Genomic DNA, 24807 nt, shown 5'->3' with positions numbered 1-24807 from the left:
GCACCCAACCCTACATTCTTCAGCATTCCTCCCTGACTTCTCCTTGGTGTCCTACCACCAATCCTTGGGCTCTGAGCCTTTCTCTTTTGGGGGTTCCCTTGGGGGTTCCCCAGCTGGTACCTCCCACCACTCCTTGTCATCTAGTCAACCCTCTTTGTAGCTCAGTGATGCAGTGTGGAGGACCCATTCCCTCTCTACCTATCGTTTGTGTGTGTGCATGCACACACATACACACTTGTTTATCTTGTTTATCTCTTCCCGTTGAGTGTGTGTGCCTGCCTGCCTCTGTGTGTGTGTGTGTGTGTGTGTGTGTGTGTGTTGAATGTGTGTGTGTGTGCATGTGAGCGGAGTGTATTGGCCATGCCTTCTGCTGACATGCAGATTATGGAGTGGTGGTCAACTCATTGTGGCCTTTGGGCTGAGGAAAGTTAACCAGACCTGATTTAGTGCATTATGAAGTAGACTTTGACCAAGGCTTCTCCACAAAATCTTAGCAGACATGAAAAATTCTGTTCAGAGTGATAGTCCTGGTAATATGGGTGCTCAGATTATATCAAGCTTTGTAGGACAAAATCAGCACTGACTAATGCCATTGAAACATTTCATGATTTTTCTCTCAGTCCAGCCTCTCTGGATATTTCACCTCCAGGTGTTGTTGTTGTTAGGGACCTGTCTCTTGTACCATACACATGAATGGCACTAAATGAATAGGTAAACAGTTTGTTACTTGCATAGTGCCCTCCATGTACATTCTTGAAAAAGAATGAAGAGCAAGTCTGTACCCTGAGGGTCTTACTATCTAGATAACAGATATAGGGGAGACATCATAGCAAGGGGAAGCAAATGAAGGCAAGGGAATAATATATTGTTTTTTCAGCTGTATGTATTTAGGCTTAGTTGCTGGAGGGCATGGGGACAAGGAAGTTGTTCCAAAGGCTTCAAGAAAAGGGTTTGCTTTGAAGAAGGATTTGAAGTCAGCGAGAGAAGTGACATCATGAAGGTGATATGGGAGGCAGACACTAAGTGCCTTTGAGGGTCCCTTCTGCAATCTCTGTTCAAGAGCGAATGTAGTTAATGCAAGAAAGAAAGTGGATGACAGTTCTTTTAAAATCACATGTTTTATAAACCTTCCATTGTATGTTTTACAACTGCTCGCATGATTCCCGCCCCCCCCCATTAAGCCCAATACTGTACTTTTTTATTTTTTGCAAGTGATGGAAAAGAGCAGATGATGATAGAAATGCTGTCTCAGCAGCAAAGATAAATATTTGTATTTTATATTCAAGGCTACACTGTCAGTATCAATGCAGGAATGTATTACCAATTTATTGAGGAATTGCTGAATTTTTTTTTTAAATGCATACATGCTAAGCTATCTGTTGCTGGGAAAGTAGACCATATATTTTGTGTTGAATATGTTAATCAAGATACCCGATTTATCATCTTCAGTATGCTTCTAGCTATATGTTCAGTCATTCACCAGCAAATCAATAGCTTTAAAATCAGGAGCATTTATCATCGTGTTGCCATAAATGATTGTGAGATGATTATCAATGAATTCAGTCTCTGGAATAGAGGCTATAAAATATCCCCTTATTAATGAAATGTATGCAGGCATCTCATTTAGATGATTTATTCAAGGCCTCTCTTGCCTTTATTTTGCTTGCATGAACTACAGTTATAAAGCAATTCCCCCCTCTTCCTCTCTCCTCACCTGGTTTTGCATGTATAGTTGATGGTGACAGACTCCATATACATTCTAGCTTTTGCACTGTCTGTCACCCACTGTTGAGAGTTCCATCTCCTATTAAATGTTATCTTAGCAGAGAGAACAAGTCTGTTTATCACCAACTTTTAAAGTATCCTGAATCCTGATGCCTAGTGCAAAATAGCTTTAAATTATTGCCCCTTGTGTTGAATTATTTTACTTGAGATGGTTGTGTGTTTATACTGTATAGCTATATGTATGGGGTGAACATTCTATGGCATGCACTGATAGGATTCTGGAATTTATTTTTTTTCTATGTTAGGTAAGAGATGTTCAGCAAATTCCAAGGCTAGGCCATTTCATTGTAAAAGTACATTGCCTTTGTGGGCTTATTGCAGAGATAATAAAATATTGCTGAAATGAGGTTCCCATAAGTTTTTTTAAAAAGTTATTTGCGCTCTCCTAAATGTGACTAGGGCAGCACACAAACGTGGGTGTGCTGTTGTGCCATGCCCAGTGCTTTTTTTCTGGGGGGACGCAGGGGTACACATACCCCGAAACATTTTGTGAATCTAAGTTTGGCCTCATTGAGGGGAAGTATTTCAATATGAGTGGGAAAATTAGAGTAGCCCTAAACGTTTTTAAGAAAAAAAAGCACTGGCCACGGCGTAATACAAAACCTGAGGGTAGGGGAAATGAAAAATAGGTGTTTGACCCTTGGCTTTCAACACAATGAACTACAGTCCAGCGAATTGCATAGGCATTCCGGTTGCAAAAATGGTAATGGAATAGCGTAGTGGAACACTGCCCAGGTCATGGAAGAGCAGCTGCTTCAGAAGCCCATCTTGCATCAAGAATTGTTACTTATTCTAGCCTACCAGAAGGGGTGGAATGGTTGTGCTACAATTTAGTAAGAACACAGACTGGCAAGGAGGTCTTTTGCCTAACAGGCTTTGCTGTTGTCTGTTATTTTCTGGCAATTATATTTACATCTTAATAGGTGGAGCCAATACTACTGACACACACACACACACACACACACACACACACCTCTATCTATCTATCTATCTATCATCTATATCTATCTATCATCTATCTTACAGTCTAAATCTAAGAAAACTTATATTGAATGCTTGATAAATCTATTTCTTTTTTTTACAAGTCATTTGCTTTAAGTTGTAGAGCATGTGTTTTGCATGCAGAAGATCCCACCTTCAACACTTAGTGTCTCCAGGTGTGGCTGGGATGACCTCTGTCTGAAACCCTGGGGGCTGCTGCCAGTCAATGTAGGGAATATTCAGCTACACAGACCAATGCTATGATTTGGTATATGGCAACATCCTATGTTTGTGTGTTCCTAATACACACACACACACACACACACACACTACTATTTTGACCCCTCAGAATAGGGGCAATGGGTGAATCAAGATTTCCTTATAATAGAAAATAACAATTTCATGCCAACATGCTAATGAATCCCTCTTATTCATGCAGACTGCTCAAGGTGGTGGCCATCGAACGCTCCTCTATGGACATGCAATATTGCTGCGCCATTCATACAGTGGTATGGTATGTATGCTGATGTTAATGTCTTCTTTCGAGGCATCAAAATTAGAGGGCTGCAGTTGATGGTTGATGGGGAAAACTATATGCAATTGTCATACAGATTATACTCTGTATGTGTGGTAGCAGGGAATTCTGTGGCTATTCCTTTCCAGTGCAATCATCAGTGTTGGCTATAATGCCCCCTACATTATGGAATGCATTCCCAGAGGACGTGAGGCAGATATCAACGTTGTATGAATTTCAGCATGCTGTGACGATATTTTCATTTCAACAAGCATCCTGTGGATGCTGGGTTTTTTGATAGTCAACTATTTTATGTATGATACAGATCCTGTATTTTATTTTGTTGTAAATCACGTAGAGATATGTGATTGTAGGCTATTGATAAATATTTTAAATAAGTCAGTAAAAACCTGCACAAATGAAATCCTGAAGAATTGCATCCAAGAGATTATCACAGTTGTTACCAGTTGACTTTCAATAATAGTTTCATTGTTGTAAACCACATGGATATTTTTTAATGAAATAGTGGTTTACAATTATTATTTTTTTGTAAATAAAAATAACAAATACAAAGGAAGAGATTCACCTGATGAACCCTATAGGTGGAAGCCATGCACAAGGTCTTCCACTTTTGCAATGGGGTTGTTCCTTTGGTGTGCTCCCAAAATTAACTCTGGGGTGAGGGAACGGAAGGGGGGGATAATTTTATTTGGCAAGCTAATGTGCTTGTGCAGACGGAACATTTGTAACAGTATGGTACTGGATTTCACTCCTACCGTTTATTTCTTTTGAATCTATTATACTTCATCTGTAGTCTATACTCAACCTTAGAAATTTGGGGGTGCATGGGTAACATCTCTGATATTTATATGCTGCTTTTCAGGCAGGCAAACATTAAAAATGTTAAAACAGTAAGCTTCAATTAAGATGGTTGAAGAAAAACAGCAAGGCAAGCTGCAAGCTCCTCCCCTCAGTGCAAGGTGGTTCTTAGGTAGCTCTAGGAGGAAGAGAGAGAGGTCACCTCAGTTGGAACACTTTGAGCAAGATGATGGACCAACTCTATTCTTATTGCCAGCCTCTATCTCCCTTTTTTGTAATGTGTAATGTTGTTGCCTTATATTATTTAACAAGTTGACACTGTGAAAGTAAGCATTTGCATTTTCCTTTAAACTGGAATTTACAATGGTTTCCCTCAGAATGCAGCATGTTCCCTTCCTTCAGGAAAAAGCAATGTCTTCTCACATTTGGGCTTCTTTCTTGCAGCATCTCTCTCCTACTTTCTCCTGCTTTCAGGCTTCGTGGTTTTGCTATGTCTCTCACATATAGCAGTTGTTATTCACACAGCAGCCTTGAGTTCTGAGTCTATCTCTCTGTTTATGCTGGCACTCTATATGTAAAAACGTCCCCTTAGAATAGCCCTTGCTCCCTTCTGGCAAGCCCATATCTACAGCTGCTCCATCTCCCTCACAGTATTATATAGCAAAGTAATTATATGTATAAATTGAATAAGGAGCATAAAACTAGTTTTTCTTTTCCTTGTTTCTTAGTACCTGTGTTGTCTCTCCACCTCAAGAACATCAATGGACAAACTGGCATTTGATGTAGGCTTGCAAGAAGATACCACAGGTAAATAAAAGCTTTGCAAAAAACTGCACATTCTTTTATATGGCAGCAAGTTGAAATAGGTTTAAATTTCCAACAGAAACTTACAGTATTATACAACTAACAGCATTTGTTTGTATGTTCCAATAGACTTTAGAATATTATATGTTCCCTTTTTTTTTTTTTACCTCACAAATGCCTAGTTCCTTTCCTGTTAAAAATATATGTGAACATACAAACACTGTAAGTTATTTATTATTTGGAATCCCTAGTGAATCTTTCAACTGAGACTGGTTTTGACTTTCTTCTGTTCAGATAGTGTTCTGCTTGCAATTTTAAAGCTAATTCATTCAATATTTTATAGGGCAGTGGAGACCATCTCTCCAAGGTGAATTTAGTTGCATGTTTCTTATTATCAGCTTTGTGAGAATGCATATTTTAAAACTATATCCATTCTACAGAAAAGGAGAGTGTGTGCCTATCACAGTTTGATTTTAACAGCAACATTTCTAGAACTATTCGTTTAACACTCTTATTTAACACTCACAGTGTGGCAGTTGCTATTTTTTGCTTTGCAGACTCTTCTTTTGTTGACAGGAGATGTGGAATCATTTGATTATATGCAGATATCACACTTCTGCAATCTTTAAGTGGTGTGGACTACCACCAAGTGTAGAATAGAAGTCCCATCCTAACCATTTCATAGAGCCGGCTTCATATTCCGTATTCTCAAAAATACAGTTTTAAAAGGAGGTCAGAGACAAAATTTAACCGTTAACGTAACAGCTGAAAATTAACTGTGGAGGAGCAATGGAGTCTTTAATGTGAACTTGTCTCAGGGTATGGTCTAAAGGTGCAGTAGACCCACAACTTGCTGAAGGTGAGCAGGTCTGCATCTGGTCAGTGCCTGAATGGTTGATTATCTGGTAACCATGTTTATACTGCCTTGGATTCCATGATGGAAAAAGGCAGGATACAAATCTACTTAAATAAGTAAAACTGTCAGCAGGCTAGCCATTTACTTTTGGGGAGCTATTGAACTAAAATAATACTTATTAGTACAAAATTGCGATCCCTTGCTCATTCTTCAGCAAAGTATGTCCAAATCATGACAAGTCACTGCATCCCAAAACCACAATTAGATGCAAAAATAGAAACAATGTATATCAAGGTGTTTTTTACATTCTTCTGCCCATCTTTTCCATTAATTGCTGGTAATGCAGGTGAGGCATGCTGGTGGACAATACACCCTGCTTCCAAACAGCGTTCTGAAGGAGAGAAAGTACGTGTTGGGGATGATCTCATCCTAGTTAGTGTCTCATCAGAAAGGTACTTGGTAAGTGAAGCATGTTTTGAGTATAATAATTGCATGGTACTTAACAAAGCTTAGTGAGACAGACTCTAATTTTTAGACCATGTTTCTGATGTGTTATTGGATCTGAAAGTCAATACATACATGTTTAATGTTTTATTGTGTTTTTGTATATGCTGGAAGCCACCCAGTGGCTGGGGCAACCCAGCCAGATGGGAGGAGTACAAATAATCAAAATTATTATTATGACGTATTAGTCATTGACCTGGTTCATATGGCATGAAAATGTGTGGGCTCTTAGCGAGGAGCTCACTATCGTGCCATATGCACAAACAGTTCTGGTCACCTCACCTCCAAAGATACTGTGGAGATTAAAATGGTCCATAAAAGTCCAACAAAATGATCAAGGAGATGAAAGATTCCCTGATAGAGAAAGGTTGCAACATGTGTGCTGCAGAGCAAGTAGAAGTTCTTCACCCTCTCTCATAACACTAGAACTCGTGAACATCCAACGAAGCTGAATGTTGAAAGATTCAAGACAGACAAAAAAAAAGTACTTCTTCATAAACCACATAGTTAAACTATGGAATTCACTTTAACAGTGTATAGTGGTTACCACCAATTTGGGTGGTTTTAAAAGAGGATTAGGCAAATTCATGAAGATTCAGGTTATCAACGGCTACTGGTCATCATTGCTGTGTTCTGCCTTCAATGTTTGAGGTGGTATGCCTCTAAAATACCCATTGTTGGGAATGGCAGGTGCGGAGAACACTGCTGCACTCATATCCTGCTTGTTGGTTTCCCATGGGCATGTGGTTGGTCACTGTGACAACAGGATGCTGCACTAGGTGGCCCTTTGGCCACATCCAATGGGGCTCTTGTCTTCTTAGTAAAGAACACAAATGCAGATGAAAATAATGCAGTTACCTATTACCATTAGGTCAGATGCTAAAACAGCACGGTTTATTTATAAACAAACATGTATTCTCCAGCCTTGTCTCTGCGCGCCAATCAGAGCATGAGTTTATTTTACATAGGGGGTGGGACTGTAACAGGAACATATGGGACAGGAAGTAAATTCTTCTCACAATGCACTCAGAATGTCTCGTCAGTATTTGTACTGAATTCTGATTTTACTACAAAATACTAGCTGCTTAAAGCTGCTGCCTATTTTAGTAGTAATGAAGGTTGCAAAGGCATAGTCCTGGCTTATAACTGCACATATACATACATACATACCCACATACCCACCCACCATATTTCTCTTATTGTAATTTGTTTTAAACTGCTTTTACCATTGTGTTTAAATTGTTAAATTGTTTAACCTGACCTGGGACTTTAGACTGAAGAGTGGGCAATTGATGATGATGATGATGAGGATAATAATAATAATAATAATAATAATAATAATAATAATAATAATATAGTACTCCCTGGTAAATTGAAAGATAATTGGCTTCTGGCTATACAGAAAAACATTAGGGGTTCCAAGTGGTGTCTGCTTATACTCCTGGGGGCCTCATGAGTTATGATGGGCAAGACTGGATTGATATTCAACAACTTGGTGCACCATACTATGACAGCTTTTCTAGGGAAGAACCCTGACTTCTTTCCGACATGGCATGGAAATGGAAGTGACATCAGTAAGACAGAGGACAGGGAGCTGGCACTTTGAATGTTGATCAAGACCTCTGAACTGGAAAATAAACACATTGCCTATTCCTCGTTGCCATAAAGACATAAGTGGCCCAGTTAGTTTGTGTATCAGTCCTGCACACCACTAAGTGTACAGAGTTAGCATCAACAGAGGATGGTTGAGAAGTAATATTAAGCTGAATCTGGTGCTTCCTATCAGTTCCCTAGGGCAAAGCATGTCTTTTAGCAGAAATTTTGATTCATGTAACCCCAGCTTCAAAGAAAAATGCCGTCAGAAAGCTATTACTTGCAGCATGAATTCAGTGATTACTCAGTATTTTCTGATTCACTGACAGTTGCATCAAGCCAGAGACCTGAAGAAAATTAGGTTTGAGCTTGAATGCAGGTGACTTGCTGCTGCAGAGACATTTGAGTGACTTTTGGCTTCATAGGTTGTTGTTTCAATTTAGAAACTCCAGTGTGGATGCAGAGAGGGATTGTGGTGTTTATACACAGCTCCTTGTGAGCAGGATTGTCCAGTTCTTATCAATATGTAAGGAAACTTCCTTGTGCAGAGCATTGTCTAGTAGTGTAGAGAACTGTGTAGCACTGTTGATGTGTGCATGGTTAATTAGAACCCCGATGATTTTTTCATCAATTTCAATTTGTTATTAATTTCAAAGTCTTCTTTTATCTTTCTGCATATGAATAGTGGGATAAAATTCACAGTAATAGAAATAATAAAGCAATATCAAGAGTTGCAAGCTGGAGGGTCAACATCTTTGTAAGTGGCTTGGATGAAGGAATTGAGGGGACGCTCATAAAATTTGCAGATGATACCAAACTGGGAGGGGTAGCCAATGCCACAGAATTAGAATTCAATATGACCTTAACAGATTGGAGAACTGGACCCAAGCTAACAAATAAATTTCAATAGGAACAAATAGAAGGTTCTCCCCTGAGGCAGGACGAGCCAGATGCAAAAATATAAGATGGGGACACCTGGCTTGCCAGTAATACATCTGAAAGTGATCTAGTGGTCTTAGTAGACCACAGAATACTGGGGGTGGGGGCCAGGTAAGCCCCGCCCTGGATAATTGATCACATGACATGGTTCATGCACATCATTTGAACAGCAATTCTCATCAACTGGGGGGCTACCCCCCTCAAGTATTTTATGGGGGGGAACGAAGGGACTTTGGCCCCTAGGGTTTGGCTTTTAAGTCTGAGTGCCACAATTTAAGAAGGATATTGAGAAGCTGGAACATGTGCAGAGGGTGGTGACTAAGATGGGTAGGGAGAAGAGAGGAAGGGGAAGTCTTGTTGCACAAGTTGAAATCTACTTGCATGATATTTGATAAATACAGGTTCTTGTATATTCTTGTAGTATAGTTTAATAATTAGTTCTCTCTTTCTCCTACGTTTGCAGCATTTGTCTTATGGTAATGGCAGCTTGCGAGTTGATGCAGCCTTCCAGCAGACACTGTGGAGTGTAGCGCCCATCAGTTCAGGAAGTGAAGCAGCTCAAGGTAATATTGATAACATAATAATGCTAATGCTAATTGTCCTATCAGTTAGCTGTTTCAATAATAATGGCCTGCAGATAATTGCTGTATTGAACAAGTATTTCAGGACCTTTATATTATTTTATTTAGGGATTGGAGGAAAGTGAGACAGATGGTACTGCCGCATGTCATAAAATCAGTCCTACTTAAGGACACTTGATTTTATAATGTGCAAAATGAATAAATAATGAGAGGCAATGCGCTGGATGATAGGCAGGTGGTTGTGTTGGCTTTTGATTTTTCTGGCATTCTCTTAGCCACCCACTCCCAACTCGTTCGTCATCTTGCTTAGTGTCTGCTTTTTTACATCTCACAAAAAACAGTACTGGGGGAGTGCACATTAGTGCTGACTTACAATATATCTGATTTCACTGGTGTGTAAAAATACCTTGGGGAAACCATGGATTCCTGGTTTGCCAGATAGCTTTTACTATGATTATATTTAATGAAGTCTGCACTGAATCATAATTATGCTGTTAAAAGGTCTTATTTCTGTTTTGTGCGTGATCTGGTAGTAGCTTTTATTGAAAGCAAATAATCTTTATAGATTTTATCATACATTTACACTTCACTAATGTAATGTAAACACAATAGTGTTTCAGATTATTCTCTCCAAGAGTATGCAAGGCTTAAACCTTGATTAGTGCCGTTAAAAGATGGCTGCTTTTCCCAGTAGCCTTGTTAAAAAGCAGGAAATCTGACTTTTGACACATAGACCGATGAGTGCTATCTTTTAACAGATCACTTACTGCACTTATTATTCTAGACATGACTTCAGATAGTGCCTGCAAAACCTTGCATGTGCACAGGGCACCCACAGGCTTAATAAGGAGTGAATCCATTACTTCTCTTCTTACTATAGTCCTTTTAAAATCAAATAAAACAAAAAAAAACAAGGAGACAGGGGTGCGGATTTAAAACCAGTATGTACTATCAACATTCTTTGAAATTGAATGGAAGTAGATATTTGCAGATTTTGAGCTTGGCTTAATCCTAAAACACATAATGTTTGCCCCCCTTCCCCCGTTATAGGTTACCTGATAGGAGGTGATGTACTGCGGTTGTTACATGGTCACATGGATGAATGTTTGACTGTCCCTTCAGGAGAGCATGGAGAAGAGCAAAGAAGGTAAATTTTATGATGGGAAGGGGAAGAGATGGTCATGACAGGATACTGTGGACTGGGCCACTTGGTGTAACCCTAGGGTGTTCTGAGAAGGAACCAGCAAGAGAACTGCTGCACTTATCACTCCCTAAGCCCCATAGCTCTAGGAAAGGGGCCACGTCACAGGCCCCATGAGGTGGGGAGACTCTTATTAGCAGCTGACCAAGTGCATTGAGACCAGACTGACCCCTTGTCTATAGCTGATGTCACTGGGTTAAACGCCAGCATGAAAAAAGTGAAGTAGAAGGAATTGTTATTGCTCTGCTACCCTCTGGGAATTTGGCTGTATTGCCTGGGGAAGTAAATGTGAGGTTGACCAAAGTCTAATAGCATATTCCCCTCATGGAATCCGTGGATCATGGAGCATTATTCATTGTGCCACTTCCCGAGGACAGTGCCACAAACAGAACAAGCAAAGAAATTCATAGGCTGGAATAGTGCAATCCTATATACTTGTCCTCAGAAGTAAGTCCCATTGAGTTCAGTAGGGCTTAATTCCAGGTAAGTAAGTATAGGATTGCAGCTTTAGTCTTTTTTTTTTAAGCTGTACAGGTTGCAGTCTTGGTTACTCAAAAGCCTTCATTATACTTCCTTGCTATATTTAGTTAAAACTGTTTGAGGACTTAAATCTGTTCAAGGATTTATGGTTAAAGCACATGGTAAATCACCTGCTTTGCGTATTGGGTTCAATTTCCAGTATTTCCAGTTGAGAGGGACCTTAACTAGAAGAGCTGGGATCTTGGAAGAGACTTTGCCCAAGATCTCGGAAGCCATTGCCAAAGTACCAAAATACGGGAACTTCTTATGACCCCGTTCCCAAATCTAAATGTAATATCCTTTTAGACCATAAGCATGAATGGAAATCTTAGTTCTTGTTTTGAGCAGTTGTTCTATAACAGTGAGTATTAACAATAGTGTATATTAAGAAGATACATGGTGGATTTTGCAAATACGTTTCTTGAAAATTGAGCCTGATCCTACTTGGGCTTCACAGTAAGGGAACCCACTGAAATGAATAAAGCTTGCTTTAGCCCAAGGCTTATGGAATTGGTATTTTTGATACTTTCGTTTATTGAGAATAGAAGTGTCATTTTATTTTATTTTAGTCATTTTTCTGTTGCCCATTGTACCTGGGGCTTGCCTAAGGGGTTACTACTGCAGAGAGAAAGAGAATCTAGAGGGAGAATAATGATTATGTGTCACTGTGTTTGGAGCTGGAGCAGAGTCACTATGAGGGGAGAAAATATTTTTTACAAGAACATATAGATACTTTTTCTCTCACTTTCCACACCCTACTCTAATGAGATTAATTAAGCTCATTTATTAATTAATGGCCCCTTCATGGATCACTGCTTTGCCGTGGCGAAGGGGCTTGAATAACTCAGAGAAGCTATGAGCTATGCCGTGCAGGGCCACCCAAGATGGACAGGTCATAGTGGAGAGTTTTGACCAAACGTGGTCCACCTGGAGAAGCCACTCCAGTATCCCTGCCAAGAAAACTCCATGGACAAAGACAACAGGCATATAAAAGTTATGACGCTGGAAGATGAGCCCCTCAGGTCGGAAGGCGTCCAACATGCTACTGGGGAAGAGCGGAGGACAAGTACAGATTCAGAGCTGATGAAGCGGCTGGGCCAAAGCCGAAAGGACGCTCAGTTGCGGATATGCCTGGAAGCGAAAGGAAACTCCAATGCTGTAAAGAAAAATATTGCATAGGAACCTGGAATGTAAGAACCATGAACCTTGGTAAGTTGGATGTGGTCAAAAATGAGATGGCAAGAATAAATATTGACATCCTGGGCATCAGTGAACTAAAATGGACGGGAATGGGCGAATTCAGTTTGGATGACCATCACATCTACTACTGTGGGCAAGAATACCGTAAAAGAAATGGAGTGGCCCTCATAGTCAACAAAAGAGTGGCAAAAGCTGTACTGGGATGCAATCTCAAAAATGATAGAATGATCTTGATACAAATCCAAGGCAGACCTTTTAACATCACAGTAATCCAAGTTTATGCACCAACCACTGGTGCTGAAGAAACTGAAATTGACCAATTCTATGAAGACTTACAACACCTTATAGAAATGACACCAAAGAAGGATGTTCTTCTCATTATAGGGGATTGGAATGCTAAAGTAGGGAGTAAAGAGATAAAAGGAACAACTGGCAAGTTTGGCCTTGGAGTTCAAAACGAAGCAGGGCAAAGGCTAATAGAATTTTGTCAAGAGTACAGGCTGGTCATCACAAACACTCTTTTCCAACAACACAAGAGACGACTCTACACATGGACATCACCAGATGGGCAGCATCGAAATCAGATTGATTGTATTATTTGCAGCCAAAGATGGAGAAGCTCTATACAGTCAGCAAAAACAAGACCTGGAGCTGACTGTGGCTCAGATCATCAGCTTCTTATAGCAAAATTCAAGCTTAAACTGAAGAAAGTAGGAAAAACCACTGGGCCGGTAAGATACAATCTAAGTCAAATCCCTTATGAATACACAGTGGAAGTGAAGAACAGGTTTAAGGATTTAGATTTGGTGGACAGAGTGCCTGAAGAACTATGGATGGAGGCTCATAACATTATACAAGAGGCAGCAACTAAAACCATCCCAATGAAAAGGAAATGCAAGAAAGCAAAGTGGCTGTCCAACGAGGCCTTACAAATAGCAGGGGAGAGAAGGGAAGCAAAATGCAAGGGAGATAGTGAAAGATACAGGAAATTGAATGCAGAATTCCAAAAAATAGCAAGGAGAGACAAGAAGGCCTTCTTAAACGAGCAATGCAAAGAAATAGAGGAAAACAATAGAATGGGAAAAACCAGAGATCTGTTCAAGAAAATTGGAGATATGAAAGGAACATTTTGTACAAAGATTTCCATAATAAAAGACAAAAGTGGAAAGGACCTAACAGAAGCAGAAGACATCAAGAAGAGATGGCAAGAATACAGAGGAACTATACCAGTAAGAATTGGATGTCTCGTATACCCCAGGTAGTGTGGTTTGCTGACCTTGAGCCAGACATCCTGGAAAGTTGAAGTCAAATGGGCTTTAGAAAGCATTGCTAATAACAAGGCCAGTGGAAGTGATGATATTCCAGCTGAACTATTTAAAATTTTAAAAGATGATGCTGTTAAGGTGCTACACTCAATATGCCAGCAAATTTAGAAAACTCAGCAGTGGCCAGAGGATTGGAGAAGATCAGTCTACATCCCAATCCCAAAGAAGGGAAGTGCCAAAGAATGCTCCAACTACCACACAATTGCACTCATTTCACACACTAGCAAGGTTATGCTTAAAATTCTACAAGGCAGGCTTAAGCAGTATGTGGACCGAGAACTCCCAGAAGTGCAAGCTGGATTTAGAAGAGGCAGAGGAACCAGAGACCAAATTGCAAACATGCGCTGGATTATGGAGAAAGCTAGAGAGTTCCAGAAAGACATCTACTTCTGCTTCATTGACTATGCAAAAGCCTTTGACTATGTCAACCACAGCAAACTATGGCAAGTTCTTAAAGAAATGGGAGTGCCCGATCACCTCATCTGTCTGCTGAGAAATCTCTATGTGGGACAAGAAGCTACAGTTAGAACTGGATATGGAACAACTGATTGGTTCAAAATTGGGAAAGGAGTACGGCAAGGCTGTATATTGTCTCCCTGCTTATTTAAGTTATATGCAGAATTCATCATGCGAAAGGCTGGGCTGGAATCCCAAGCCGGAATTAAGATCGCCGGAAGAAATATCAACAACCTCAGGTATGCAGATGACACAACCTTGATGGCAGAAAGTGAGGAGGAATTAAAGAACCTTTTAATGAGGGTGAAAGAGGAGAGCGCAAAATATGGTCTGAAGCTCAACATCAAAAAAACGAAGATCATGGCCACTGGTCCCATCACCTCCTGGCAAATAGAAGGGGAAGAAATGGAGGCAGTGAGAGATTTCACTTTCTTGGGCTCCATGATCACTGCAGATGGTGACAGCAGTCACGAAATTAAAAGACACCTGCTCCTTGGGAGAAAGGCGATGGCAAATCTAGACAACATCTTAAAAAGTAGAGACATCACCATACCAACAAAGGTCCGTATAGTTAAAGCCATGGTTTTCCCAGTAGTGACGTATGGAAGTGAGAGCTGGACCATAAAGAAGGCTGATCGCCGAAGAATTGATGCTTTTGAATTTTATGGTGCTGGAGGAGATTTGAGAGTCCCATGGACAGCAAGAAGATCAAACATATCCATTCTTAAGGAAATCAACCCTGAGTGCTCACTGGAAGGACAGATCGTGAAGCTGAGGCTCCAATACTTTGGCCACCTCATGAGAAGAGAAGACTCCCTGGAAAAGACCCTGATGCTGGGAAAGATGGAGGGCACAAGGAGAAGGGGACGACAGAGGACAAGATGGTTGGACAGTGTTCTCGAAGCTACAAACATGAGTCTGACCAAACTGCGGAAGGCAGTGGAAGACAGGAGTGCCTGGGGTGCTCTGGTCCATGGGGTCACGAAGAGTCGGACACGACTAAACGACTAAACAACAACAACATTTATTAATGGAACTTTTAGACCAAATTTCATTACAAAGAATCAAAGAATGGTTACCAGCATATTATGAAACACACTGGAAAATCACCACCACCATCACCATCCATTGGTTATAAGACCATCACCGGTATCCTAAAACCTATGATAGCCTAAACTTTAATCATCAAATGCTCAGGAGAACAAATAGGATTCCAGAAACAGGTTATATTATTTACCTTCAGGTGGAAAGAATTCCACAGTTGGGGAACTGCTGCAGAGATAGCGCAATCCTGTATTGTGGTCCTGAATGCAACAGCTGAAAATGAGACATTAAAAAGGATCCCAATTTTTGGATTTGATATATAGGGAGGGAAGCTAAAACAAATACCTCAGTCCCAGGCCATGCAGGCCATTCATCAGTTGTATCACCTTGAATTTGATCCATATATGTGCCCAGTTCAGACTCCACAAAATGGGTATGAAAAGCAGATGTCAGACATTGGGCTTTGCTATAGTAGCTGCATTCTGCATCACCTTCAGTTTCAAGGGAAGTCCAGTGTATAGCACTGTTTTTCTTCTTCCAGAAACAGGCATAGCTGGCATGCCAGCTGAATTTGGAAATAGACACTACTCACCACTGAAACTAGCTAGGCCTCAAGAAACAGTGATGAGTATCCCTAGACCAGGCTTCCTCAACCTCGACCCCTCCTGATGTTTTGAGACTACAATTTCCAGCACTCCTGACCACTGGGCCTGCTAGCTAGGGGTCATGGGAGTTGTAGGCCAAGAACATCTGGAGGGCTGAGGTTGAGGAAGTCTGCCCTAGACTATGAACCTAGTCCTTCAGAGTGAGTGTGGCTTCATGTAGAACAGACCATTCACCCAAATCTGTGACATAGGAACTGCCCACCAGCAGTGCCTCTGTCTTGCCAAGATTCTGTTTCTGTGTATTGGTCCTCATTCAACCCACAGGTCCTGGTTCTTTGCCAAAACATCTTCATCTGGTTCAGATGGTGTGGAGAAATAGAGCCGAGTACAGTATCATTTGCAGATTTATTCACTGATAATATCATAAAACATCAGGTCATTGTGCAACAGTAAAACAAAAATCACCCTTAAAAACAATACATTGCACTACCCCTACCTGTTTCCCAGAACAGGTAATCAACCAGAGTAAGCAAAACCTGGGCAAACAGCCAGATTGAAATTGGCCATGATAGGTCTGCTAAAGATTACAATAAAACGTGTTATAATTGGGACTTGTGTTGGTTAGTATGACACTGATTAAAGACTATTGGAAACATCAATGATGCAGGTTGATGCACCTGCCTCAGGGAACAAAAATGCAAGAGGTGGCATCCTGCGCTTTCCACCACTTCCATTACTGCTGGAACATGCCTCTCTCATTTTGCAAATGCTCTGCCTCTCCTCCGAGTTCATCTAGAAGGGGCATTCCTGTGTGTGTCATTCTCACTTGTCTTTCCTGCCCCAGGGCAGAGAAGACAAGCAGCAATGCTTTGAGGAATGTTCCAGCTTTCAGCAAGGGAGACATTCTGTGGTGGGCTGTGGCAGGGGCAGTAGGAGATGGCATGTTCCTCTTTTACCTCAAGGGGAGAAAAAGGACAGGCCAGGTCAGCATTTCTGAGCCAGCAAGGTTAAATGACAATAAATTGGAATTTGGAGGACGGCATGTTCATGTTCCAGCTTGTTTAAGCTGCTATCTCATGTTATCTGTTCCCTATATTTAAAATGGAAGCGATAGTTAAGTGCTTTCTGAGTTGCTGAATATAAATAGAAGTGCTATATAAATCGGTGGTATAAAAAAATCCATAGAGAGGGAATGTAATTAGTACTCTTCTCATCAAGAAAAGTGAAAATAGATTTCAGGGAAGAAAAAAAAAGCCCCATTTCCATTTAATTGTACACAAGTTTAATGGAGGGGACGCGGGTGGCGCTGTGGGTAAAACCTCAGTGCCTAGGACTTGCCGATCGCATGGTCGGCGGTTCGAATCCCCGCGGTGGGGTGAGCTCCCGTCGTTCGGTCCCAGCTCCTGCCCACTTAGCAGTTCGAAAGCACAATTAAGTGCAAGTAGATAAATAGGTACCGCTTTGTAGCGGGAAGGTAAACAGCGTTCCGTGTGCTGCTCTGGTGCCGGTTCGCCGGAGCAGCTTCGTCACGCTGCCCACGTGACCCGGAAGTGTCTGCGGACAGTGCTGGCTCCTGGCCTCTAGAGTGAGATGAGCGCACAACCCTAGAGTCTGTCAAGACTGGCCCGTACGGGCAGGGGTACCTTTACCTTTACCTTTAAGTTTAATGGATCCCACTTCAGAGCTGACAAGAAATACCAGGATGGCATGAGAATGGTTTGGGCAATTTAAAATATGTGAACCCTAAATTATTTGAGGCTCAGTTATAGAATGATACCTAACAGTGATTGCTCCTTTAGTTATTGTTCTACAAATTATTTTATGCTGTCTCTATTCAAGGAAGATTCTTTGCTGTCCGTTATTACTCATGGTTTGTTTTAATTATAGCTGTATATTTTAATAATTTTGCTGTAAGTCAGCCAGGGAATGTTTAATGATGGACAGCTGTATGCATTTAATAAATAAGAATAACACACAAAATGGAAATGCAGCTCCATTGCAAAGCTCTATTACGATCATATCTCTGGTGAGAATGGTAGGATGATTAGCTCCCTATTTGAGCAGTTAATGTATCTTCTGTTACTCCCACCTGTTTTTCTATCAGGGAGCAAAAATACATTTTAATTAATTTAGTTCCTGGGCTGCATTTGGTCAGAATTCTCAAGGCGGATAAGAGCAGCTAAAATTTAGGAAAAAACCCAATCATTAAGAAATAATTAAACACTGATAGAATTAAAACCACCTATCTACATACATCCTTCCCCCACCCCTATTAAAACCGGACAAATAATTACAATAAAAACAGCGCAGCATCAGCCCTTTCATTAAAAGCAGTTTGAACAAGAAAGTATTCATTTGCTGGTGGAAGGAAAGCAAGGAGGGAGCCAGTCTAGTTTCTCAAGGGAAGGAGTCGCAAAGTCTGGGAGTAGCCATGTTTAATCCTCCCAGGACTCAAGTGATGTTTAATGGAGGAGAGGGGAGGCACTTCAAAGAGTAGTTTGGCAAACCCCTCTCTAAAGTGCCTCCCCTCTGTTAAAAGGGACTGGGGGTTGGGGCGAGCTGTGAGGGGAGGAATGGGTGAGGTATAAAGGGAAGGTTGCTGGTTTTGGGTCAGATTCATAGTTCAAAGTGAGGAGGGGTTGGCTAGGTGTGGGAGAAGGGAAGTTGGCAAAAGAGTTGTTGGGTAGGCTGGGTTGCCAAGTGAAGCATGTGGGGTGGCAGCCCTAGTTAACAGCGCTCATATGTTAGCTTTTCTTGAATTTAAAATTGTGCTAAAAGTTTTGACACTGACAGAAGGATTGCTTAGCTTTTTAAAAAAAATATGAAAAGGACAGATCCAAACCATGAGATTAAATCAAACCTAAATTGACAATAAATCCGCCTCATTTTTAAAACATGCTGCTATGCGGGATAGGCAAACAATAAAGGCAGGTTTATAGGGTTCAGAAAAGCACAAGATACCACAACAATATTTCGTCAACCTGGAGTGCAAAGGTTTATCAGACTAAAATGAATCAATTTTTCTTCCAGCATACTGCATTTGGTTAATGACAGAGAGGCATTTTTCTGCCTTTCTTTGGCAGAAAAAGCCCTCATTTATTAGATACAGGTCACCCATGTCAAAATTAATTGAAATACACTTGATTTCATAACAGTCGTAATGCGTTTAGGCAACATATTTGTCTGTGTTGTCAGACAAAGATGGCTTGCTTGAGAATATTTCTAAGGTACATTCACTTCGATCAGAATTCATTTTGTCCCTCATTTCTGATGCCTAATTGTTATGTATTGCATATGTGTTTTCCTTTTTTTGACAGTTACAGGTTTCTGTTTCTTTAAGAAATGCAGACTATGGAATTTTGCACTTGTGCCTGCTTAGATCTAAATACACTTTGCTGAGAAGAAAAGCAAATGGGATCCTACAGTGATAAATTAAGAAAGTGTATAGATTGTTTGGTACATAATTTCAATGTTACAGGCTTTGAAATAACCTGGGTGGACAGGGGAAGTCATTGGCTGGGGGAGAAACAGCACAATGGTTCTATCCAGACTAGCTGCTTAAAAGCATGGATTCTTTAATGAGAGGCATGATATTTTTTATAGGGAAAAATTGAAGAAGGTTGTACAGTGGGCATAAACCAAAATGTGTGTGAGCTTTAGCCCATCTTCTGAACAACAGAGTGCATGAAAAACTGCTGGTCTGCATGCACCCTGCCTTTCTGATTTTGAAAGGGCTAAGCAACTTCTCAGTTCAGTTTGGGGACTCAGCTACATTCGTAAAGATAAAGTCCTTTATATGCGTTATAACATATGCCAACTAGTTTTCCTTATATGAAGTTTACAACACGTTTAACTGAATTGCTTTTTTGATGTGTCTAGATGCAGCCTGGGTTTCTGTTTGTGGGGCACTATAGTATATAGTGAAACCAGTAATTGTGAAATAATGGGACAGGATCTGATATTCTATCAGATGAGAAACTTTAAATAGCTTGATTTACAATTCAAGCATACCTCTGGCACTATGTTGTTACTCTGCAAAGTTCCTAAATGGGAATAGTAAGCTGAGAAATAGAAACATATGGCACAGTAGGTTGATAGCATTTGTGACAGCAGTAGCTATTTCATTTAAGACTGCAATAGTGAACCCAGTTGTATCCTCACCAGTTCAATGAATTCAGTAGGACAGACATATACACGTGAGAGGAACTGTGTCTTGTCTTAGATGCATTTTATTCAGGCCTTTTTCTTCTGTACTGATAAATAAGAACTTATGTATCTTTTTTAATTATCTGCATTGGAGCCTATGCAGTTCTCTGACAAGCTTTTCCCTCATGGTTATTAATTAGTGCTAGGGGAATATAAAGTAATAATTCAATTTTTTATTCCATGTAACTAATTTGTTGTTTTAATTAAATGGAATAGATTCAGTGATCTGGGCTCCTTGTTTAGGTTTAGCCATGGGCAGGCCTTTGCAATTTCCTAATTTACATCACACAAATATGATTTATTTTTTTTATAACCACAACAGAATAAATTGGTGGAAATTTGATTGGGTCTGCTGGGCTCCTGCATACCTGTCCCAGTAGTGTAACTTCGTATGTTCAGCAGAAAAGCAAGGAATACTCGTAGGAAGCTTTAAGATCAAGGGAAATGTTGAGTTGTCTATAGGATTGTAGTGAATTCTCAGCAAATTACCAGTTTCCATACCCTAGTTCAGAGGTGGTTAGCCCAAGAGGTTTTTTGTGGTCTACTAATACTCCTCATTTGTCACTTGAAGAAAAAAAAAAATTGATGGTTCCCATAGGTCTCCTGCTGTGGTGCCATGATGCCTAAAGGTTTTTGTTTGTTTTTTACAGCTGTCAACTCCCCTGTTTATCCTTTAAAATAATAATTTAAAAAATCTGACTACTCTCATTAGCACCAGTCGTGATGCCTAAAGGTTCTTGTGACCCCTCATTACCCACAAATTTGTCCATGAATTTCATTTGCCACTCCAGCTTTTACACTCCAGCCATTTCCACATTTACTTATGATCCCTTGGAGGGTTGGCCATGGCTCAATGTGGTACGCAGTACCCCAAAAGCTCAGTCACCCCCTTAATTGGTTTTTGTAACAAGACAGTTAACAGTACAGGCAAGAAGAAGTGGTTGCTTTTTGTTTTCATTGGAGATTATAGGAACAGGAATATATTTATTGGAGCTGACCTTTCGTCTGAACTGCACAGGCTTTTCAATTACTGTCCAAACAAGAAAATAAGCATTAATTGAAACCTTCTGCACAACCATGGCAACATGGTTAGCTGACACTGGTTCCTGCCAAAAATGGCCTTGGTAAAGTTTCCCTATAGTACACCCTGCAGAGATATTCATGGGCTCAACATGTTTGATTGTGCCCCATAGCAGCTTCCTCACTCATGAGTTTTCTCCCTTTCCCTCATATTTATTCCACCTGGCAGGTTTGTCTTGGGATGTTCTTAGTTCACTTACTTCTCAATTGTACACTATTTCCTGCACAGCTTCCCCTTCCCTGGGTTGTAGGGGAACTTGCAAGGGAAATTACTTTAGTCTCTTATTTTCCTGGAAGGAAATAGTGCTAGAATATGAACAAAACCTGTCTAATATATAGTAATATGTTGTACAATAGCCATATTTGTGCACTTTTTCATTATAAGAGGGAATATCTATGAAGAAAGGAAATAATTGAAATATTCATTTGATTAAACAGATCTCAGAAAAATAAACTGGACGCTAGTTTGATGTGATCATGCCAGCCCTTCCTAACTAGTAAAGGTAGCTTACTAGCTCACCAAAATATATAATATATCTTGGAATGCAAATCTTTCAGTAGGATATCAACTGGAAAGAAGCCAGAAGAGACTGGAAATGGACAGCAGATTTTAAGAGAGCTGAAAGTCTGAGTGGTATTGCTTTGCTTGGTGTTTATCTTTCTATTGCCTCTGGTGAAAGCAGGATGGATGTGGGCACACTAGGATCAGCAGTTTCTTTTTGAAGAAACTAAATCAGCTCTCTCTAAAACACTATCAGCTATTTTCAGCCTAAAGGTCTGGGAAACTCAGAAAATTCCTCTTGTGTTGCAGAACAGTCCATTATGAGGGTGGAGCCGTGTCGATTCATGCTCGTTCTCTTTGGCGATTGGAGACTTTGAGGGTTGCGTAAGTAAAGAACCTTTGGTACAATGCAATTCCATTATGGCAACAAATGTCCCCACTCTTTAAAATGCAAGCTTTCTCTTGAGAAATTTTTTGTGTTTATGCTGAAAGACTGATGGCAATTTGGAAATGTACTTATTTACCCAAGATCATTATCTACAATTTTGCCCTGTGAAAGTTTCACATGGAATTGATTTCCAATATGGGTTTGTGACGCTATTACAGTTGTCAGTTTCAGGCTTTTCAAAATGCTGATTTGAGACAAGTTCCACAAAAATTGATAATATTAATCAGTAAATGCCAGCAGCTGTGAGAAAAAGTTGCATTGTAAAGCTGCAGCTGTTTATGTTCATGTCTTCTGATGGTAGCAGAGCCAGCCTAATGGAACAACATTTTTCTTCTTTTGGCTGTTTGACCTTGAGAATTCTAGTGCAGCGAATGAGAAATAGGTTCCTTTACATTTCCCTTGTGCACTTTTTTAGAAGTGCATTACCTTCTTACCTAGGATTGCATAGGAGCTGTTAGGTAGGTGGTCTAACAAATGACAGCCCACAGTCCAGGCTAATACATATCCTTGATACTTGACAGAAGAATACTTACTTAAATTTCCATTTAACTGTGATATTGAGTCATCTCCCTTTATAGATAATGCGAGAAACATACAAGAAATGCCTTACAACTGTCAACAGTATCCAACTGCTCAGTTCTCATGCTGGTTTTGAAATCAGCATTGGCGTGTCTTCTTCACACATCATCTTCACACATACTCACACCCCTTTTACTATTGGTGCATGTTATAGGCCAAATTGATGTCTTATGTGAGGATTGTGTATTTATTGTGACTAGGAGCCTCACTGACTTAAACGGAACTTGGTGTTCTGCAGCCCCCTATTGGTAGCACAAAAGAAATGTGCTGAACTAAGGAGAAACCTTGCTATTTGCCTTTTTCAGTCTGAGATGGATGTACAAAGTACAAGCGAAAGTATGCAGCTGCGAATTCCAGTTGTGTTTCCTAGGTTGTAATGAAATGATGCTGTGTGTGGGTGTGTGGAATTTTGTTCTTGGAAGAATTTAGAAGATTCTCTGAATGTGCAAGTAGCAGTAGCAAATCACCTGACTGGCTTCGCTGTGATGAAGCTTTTAGGTGTGAGGTGACATGGTTATGACAGCGCATTTGTTTTTCCAGCTGCTGCTAGTGAGACCTCCAATACTGAGCTCTCCATCTCTCCTGTTGTCTTCATAAGGCACATAATTGTCTTGCTATAGTAGGCCTTTAAGGAAAAGAAGGATGCAGCCTTTACATGAAGTGGGGTCTTCCACCCGTTGAAATAATTGATATGTTTTTGAAACGGGGAAACAGAACATCTTGGATGCAGCATTCTAGCTGCCTGCACATAAATGAAATGGAGTCCACCCAGGTGTCTCTTGTGAAAGCTTCAAATTTCAATTAGTTCTCGTGGTCTGCAAGCCATTCACCTTGATGCAGAGCTCTCTGTACACTCTGATGTCCACATGGAGCACTTGCGAATGCGTGCCCCAAATCTGTAATGATAGACAAATCTATTGTCCCAAATAATACACCTCTTGATCTGCTACCTCTGTTGAGATGAGCATATGTAGCCTTTGCTGGCAGCTAGCTTCTTGTGTGCATTAAAGTTATCTTGCCTAAGAAATCACCGCTATGCCAATGTGCCATTCATTCTGAAAGTAAAACTAAAATGTTAACTCAATAATTGAAAATATTGTTGTTTTTATAAAATTGAGTTCAAATTACTTTTTAAATCATCTTTCATCTTTCATTTGACATTTAACTATGGAATGTTACATGATCTAAGAATGCAAATTTGAACCTTTTTTAGGTGGAGTGGAAGTCACATTAGATGGGGCCAGCCTTTCCGATTAAGGCATATAACAACAGGGAAGTATTTGAGCCTGATGGATGACAAGAGCCTTCTTCTAACAGACAAAGAGAAAGCTGATGTGAAATCTACAGCCTTTTGTTTTCGGTCTTCCAAGGTAGAAAACTCAAGCGCAGTGACAGATAGTGTAAACTTGATGGAAACATTAACATTTCCAGTTGAACTATAATTTCTTAGCAGTTAGGCTGTGCATGCTTGTAGCATTCTCTCTATGAAATTAAATAGCAGTGGACCATAAAAGTACACAAAGGTGCAAGTTGTGAAAGCAGATCTTAGATCTAGCTCCTGCAATTGTCTTTTGATTTCATTTTGTTATGTTGGGTTTTACAACATCTGGACCACTACTCTTTGGATCTTAATACCTACATGCCTGATATATTATGCATTTGATACAAATTCCATTTAAAGTACAGTGTGCATTCATACACTTTTTCACTGTCAGTCTCTTTGTCATAAATTACTCTCTATATAAGTTAAATCATGACCCTTTTAAAGTCAGATGTGTATTTGTATTGATGAAACATAATTTCATAAGAGTGTTGGAAAACATGTATTAATCTAGGGCTGCCAACTAATACTCAGTTGGGAGTAAATCCGGTTTGGCTTGGTGAGGACTGCACTGTTGGCTAATCTTTTTTGCACACCCATTTTAGACTTTTCACACTCCTGCCCCATTGTTCAGTAGATGGAAGCATGTCAGTCTTAATAAAAAGCTGCATTCTGTCTCTTCAAACTGGCATCTTATCTTTAAAACTTTTATTTAAATCTTTAATGTTCATATCATAGCTTTAAAGTGCATTGCGTACTGTACTGGCTTTTTATTTGATGGATCTGAAAGAATCACAGCTTAAGCGCAATGTCATTAAGTTTATTAGAACTGAGTGAAGCTGAAAAAATGCTGCTAGAGCCAAAGTGATTTACTGTAATTTTATGAGTATGAATCAGTCCAGTTTGGAGGATTCCCATAGGCTCAGCTTAATCTTGTTTCATCAC

General features: G+C 40.1%; 1 protein-coding gene across 16 annotated transcripts in view; it reads left to right on the top strand.

Annotated features, from left to right (window-relative positions):
- RYR2 (ryanodine receptor 2) overlaps window positions 1-24807 on the top strand; it is a 243264-nt gene that overhangs the window by 65050 nt on the left and 153407 nt on the right. For 10 of the 16 annotated variants that reach the window (XM_083432050.1, XM_083432042.1, XM_083432040.1 and 7 more), the window contains 7 exons: window positions 3206-3280; window positions 4828-4906; window positions 6106-6218; window positions 9259-9358; window positions 10427-10523; window positions 21824-21898; window positions 23755-23911. In XM_083432050.1, coding sequence (XP_083288176.1) covers window positions 3206-3280; window positions 4828-4906; window positions 6106-6218; window positions 9259-9358; window positions 10427-10523; window positions 21824-21898; window positions 23755-23911 — 696 coding nt within the window. Of the gene's footprint in view, window positions 1-3205; window positions 3281-4827; window positions 4907-5246; window positions 5271-6105; window positions 6219-9258; window positions 9359-10426; window positions 10524-21823; window positions 21899-23754; window positions 23912-24807 lie in introns of all 16 variants that reach the window. The other 6 variants (XM_083432043.1, XM_083432036.1, XM_083432048.1 and 3 more) reach the window with 1 other exon arrangement.

Source organism: Podarcis tiliguerta, assembly GCF_965153285.1.
Source record: "Podarcis tiliguerta genome assembly, chromosome: 3".
Classification (NCBI taxonomy): domain Eukaryota; kingdom Metazoa; phylum Chordata; class Lepidosauria; order Squamata; family Lacertidae; genus Podarcis; species Podarcis tiliguerta.
The sequence above is the reverse complement of the archived record's forward strand: the minus strand, read 5'-3'. Positions and strand labels throughout refer to the sequence as shown.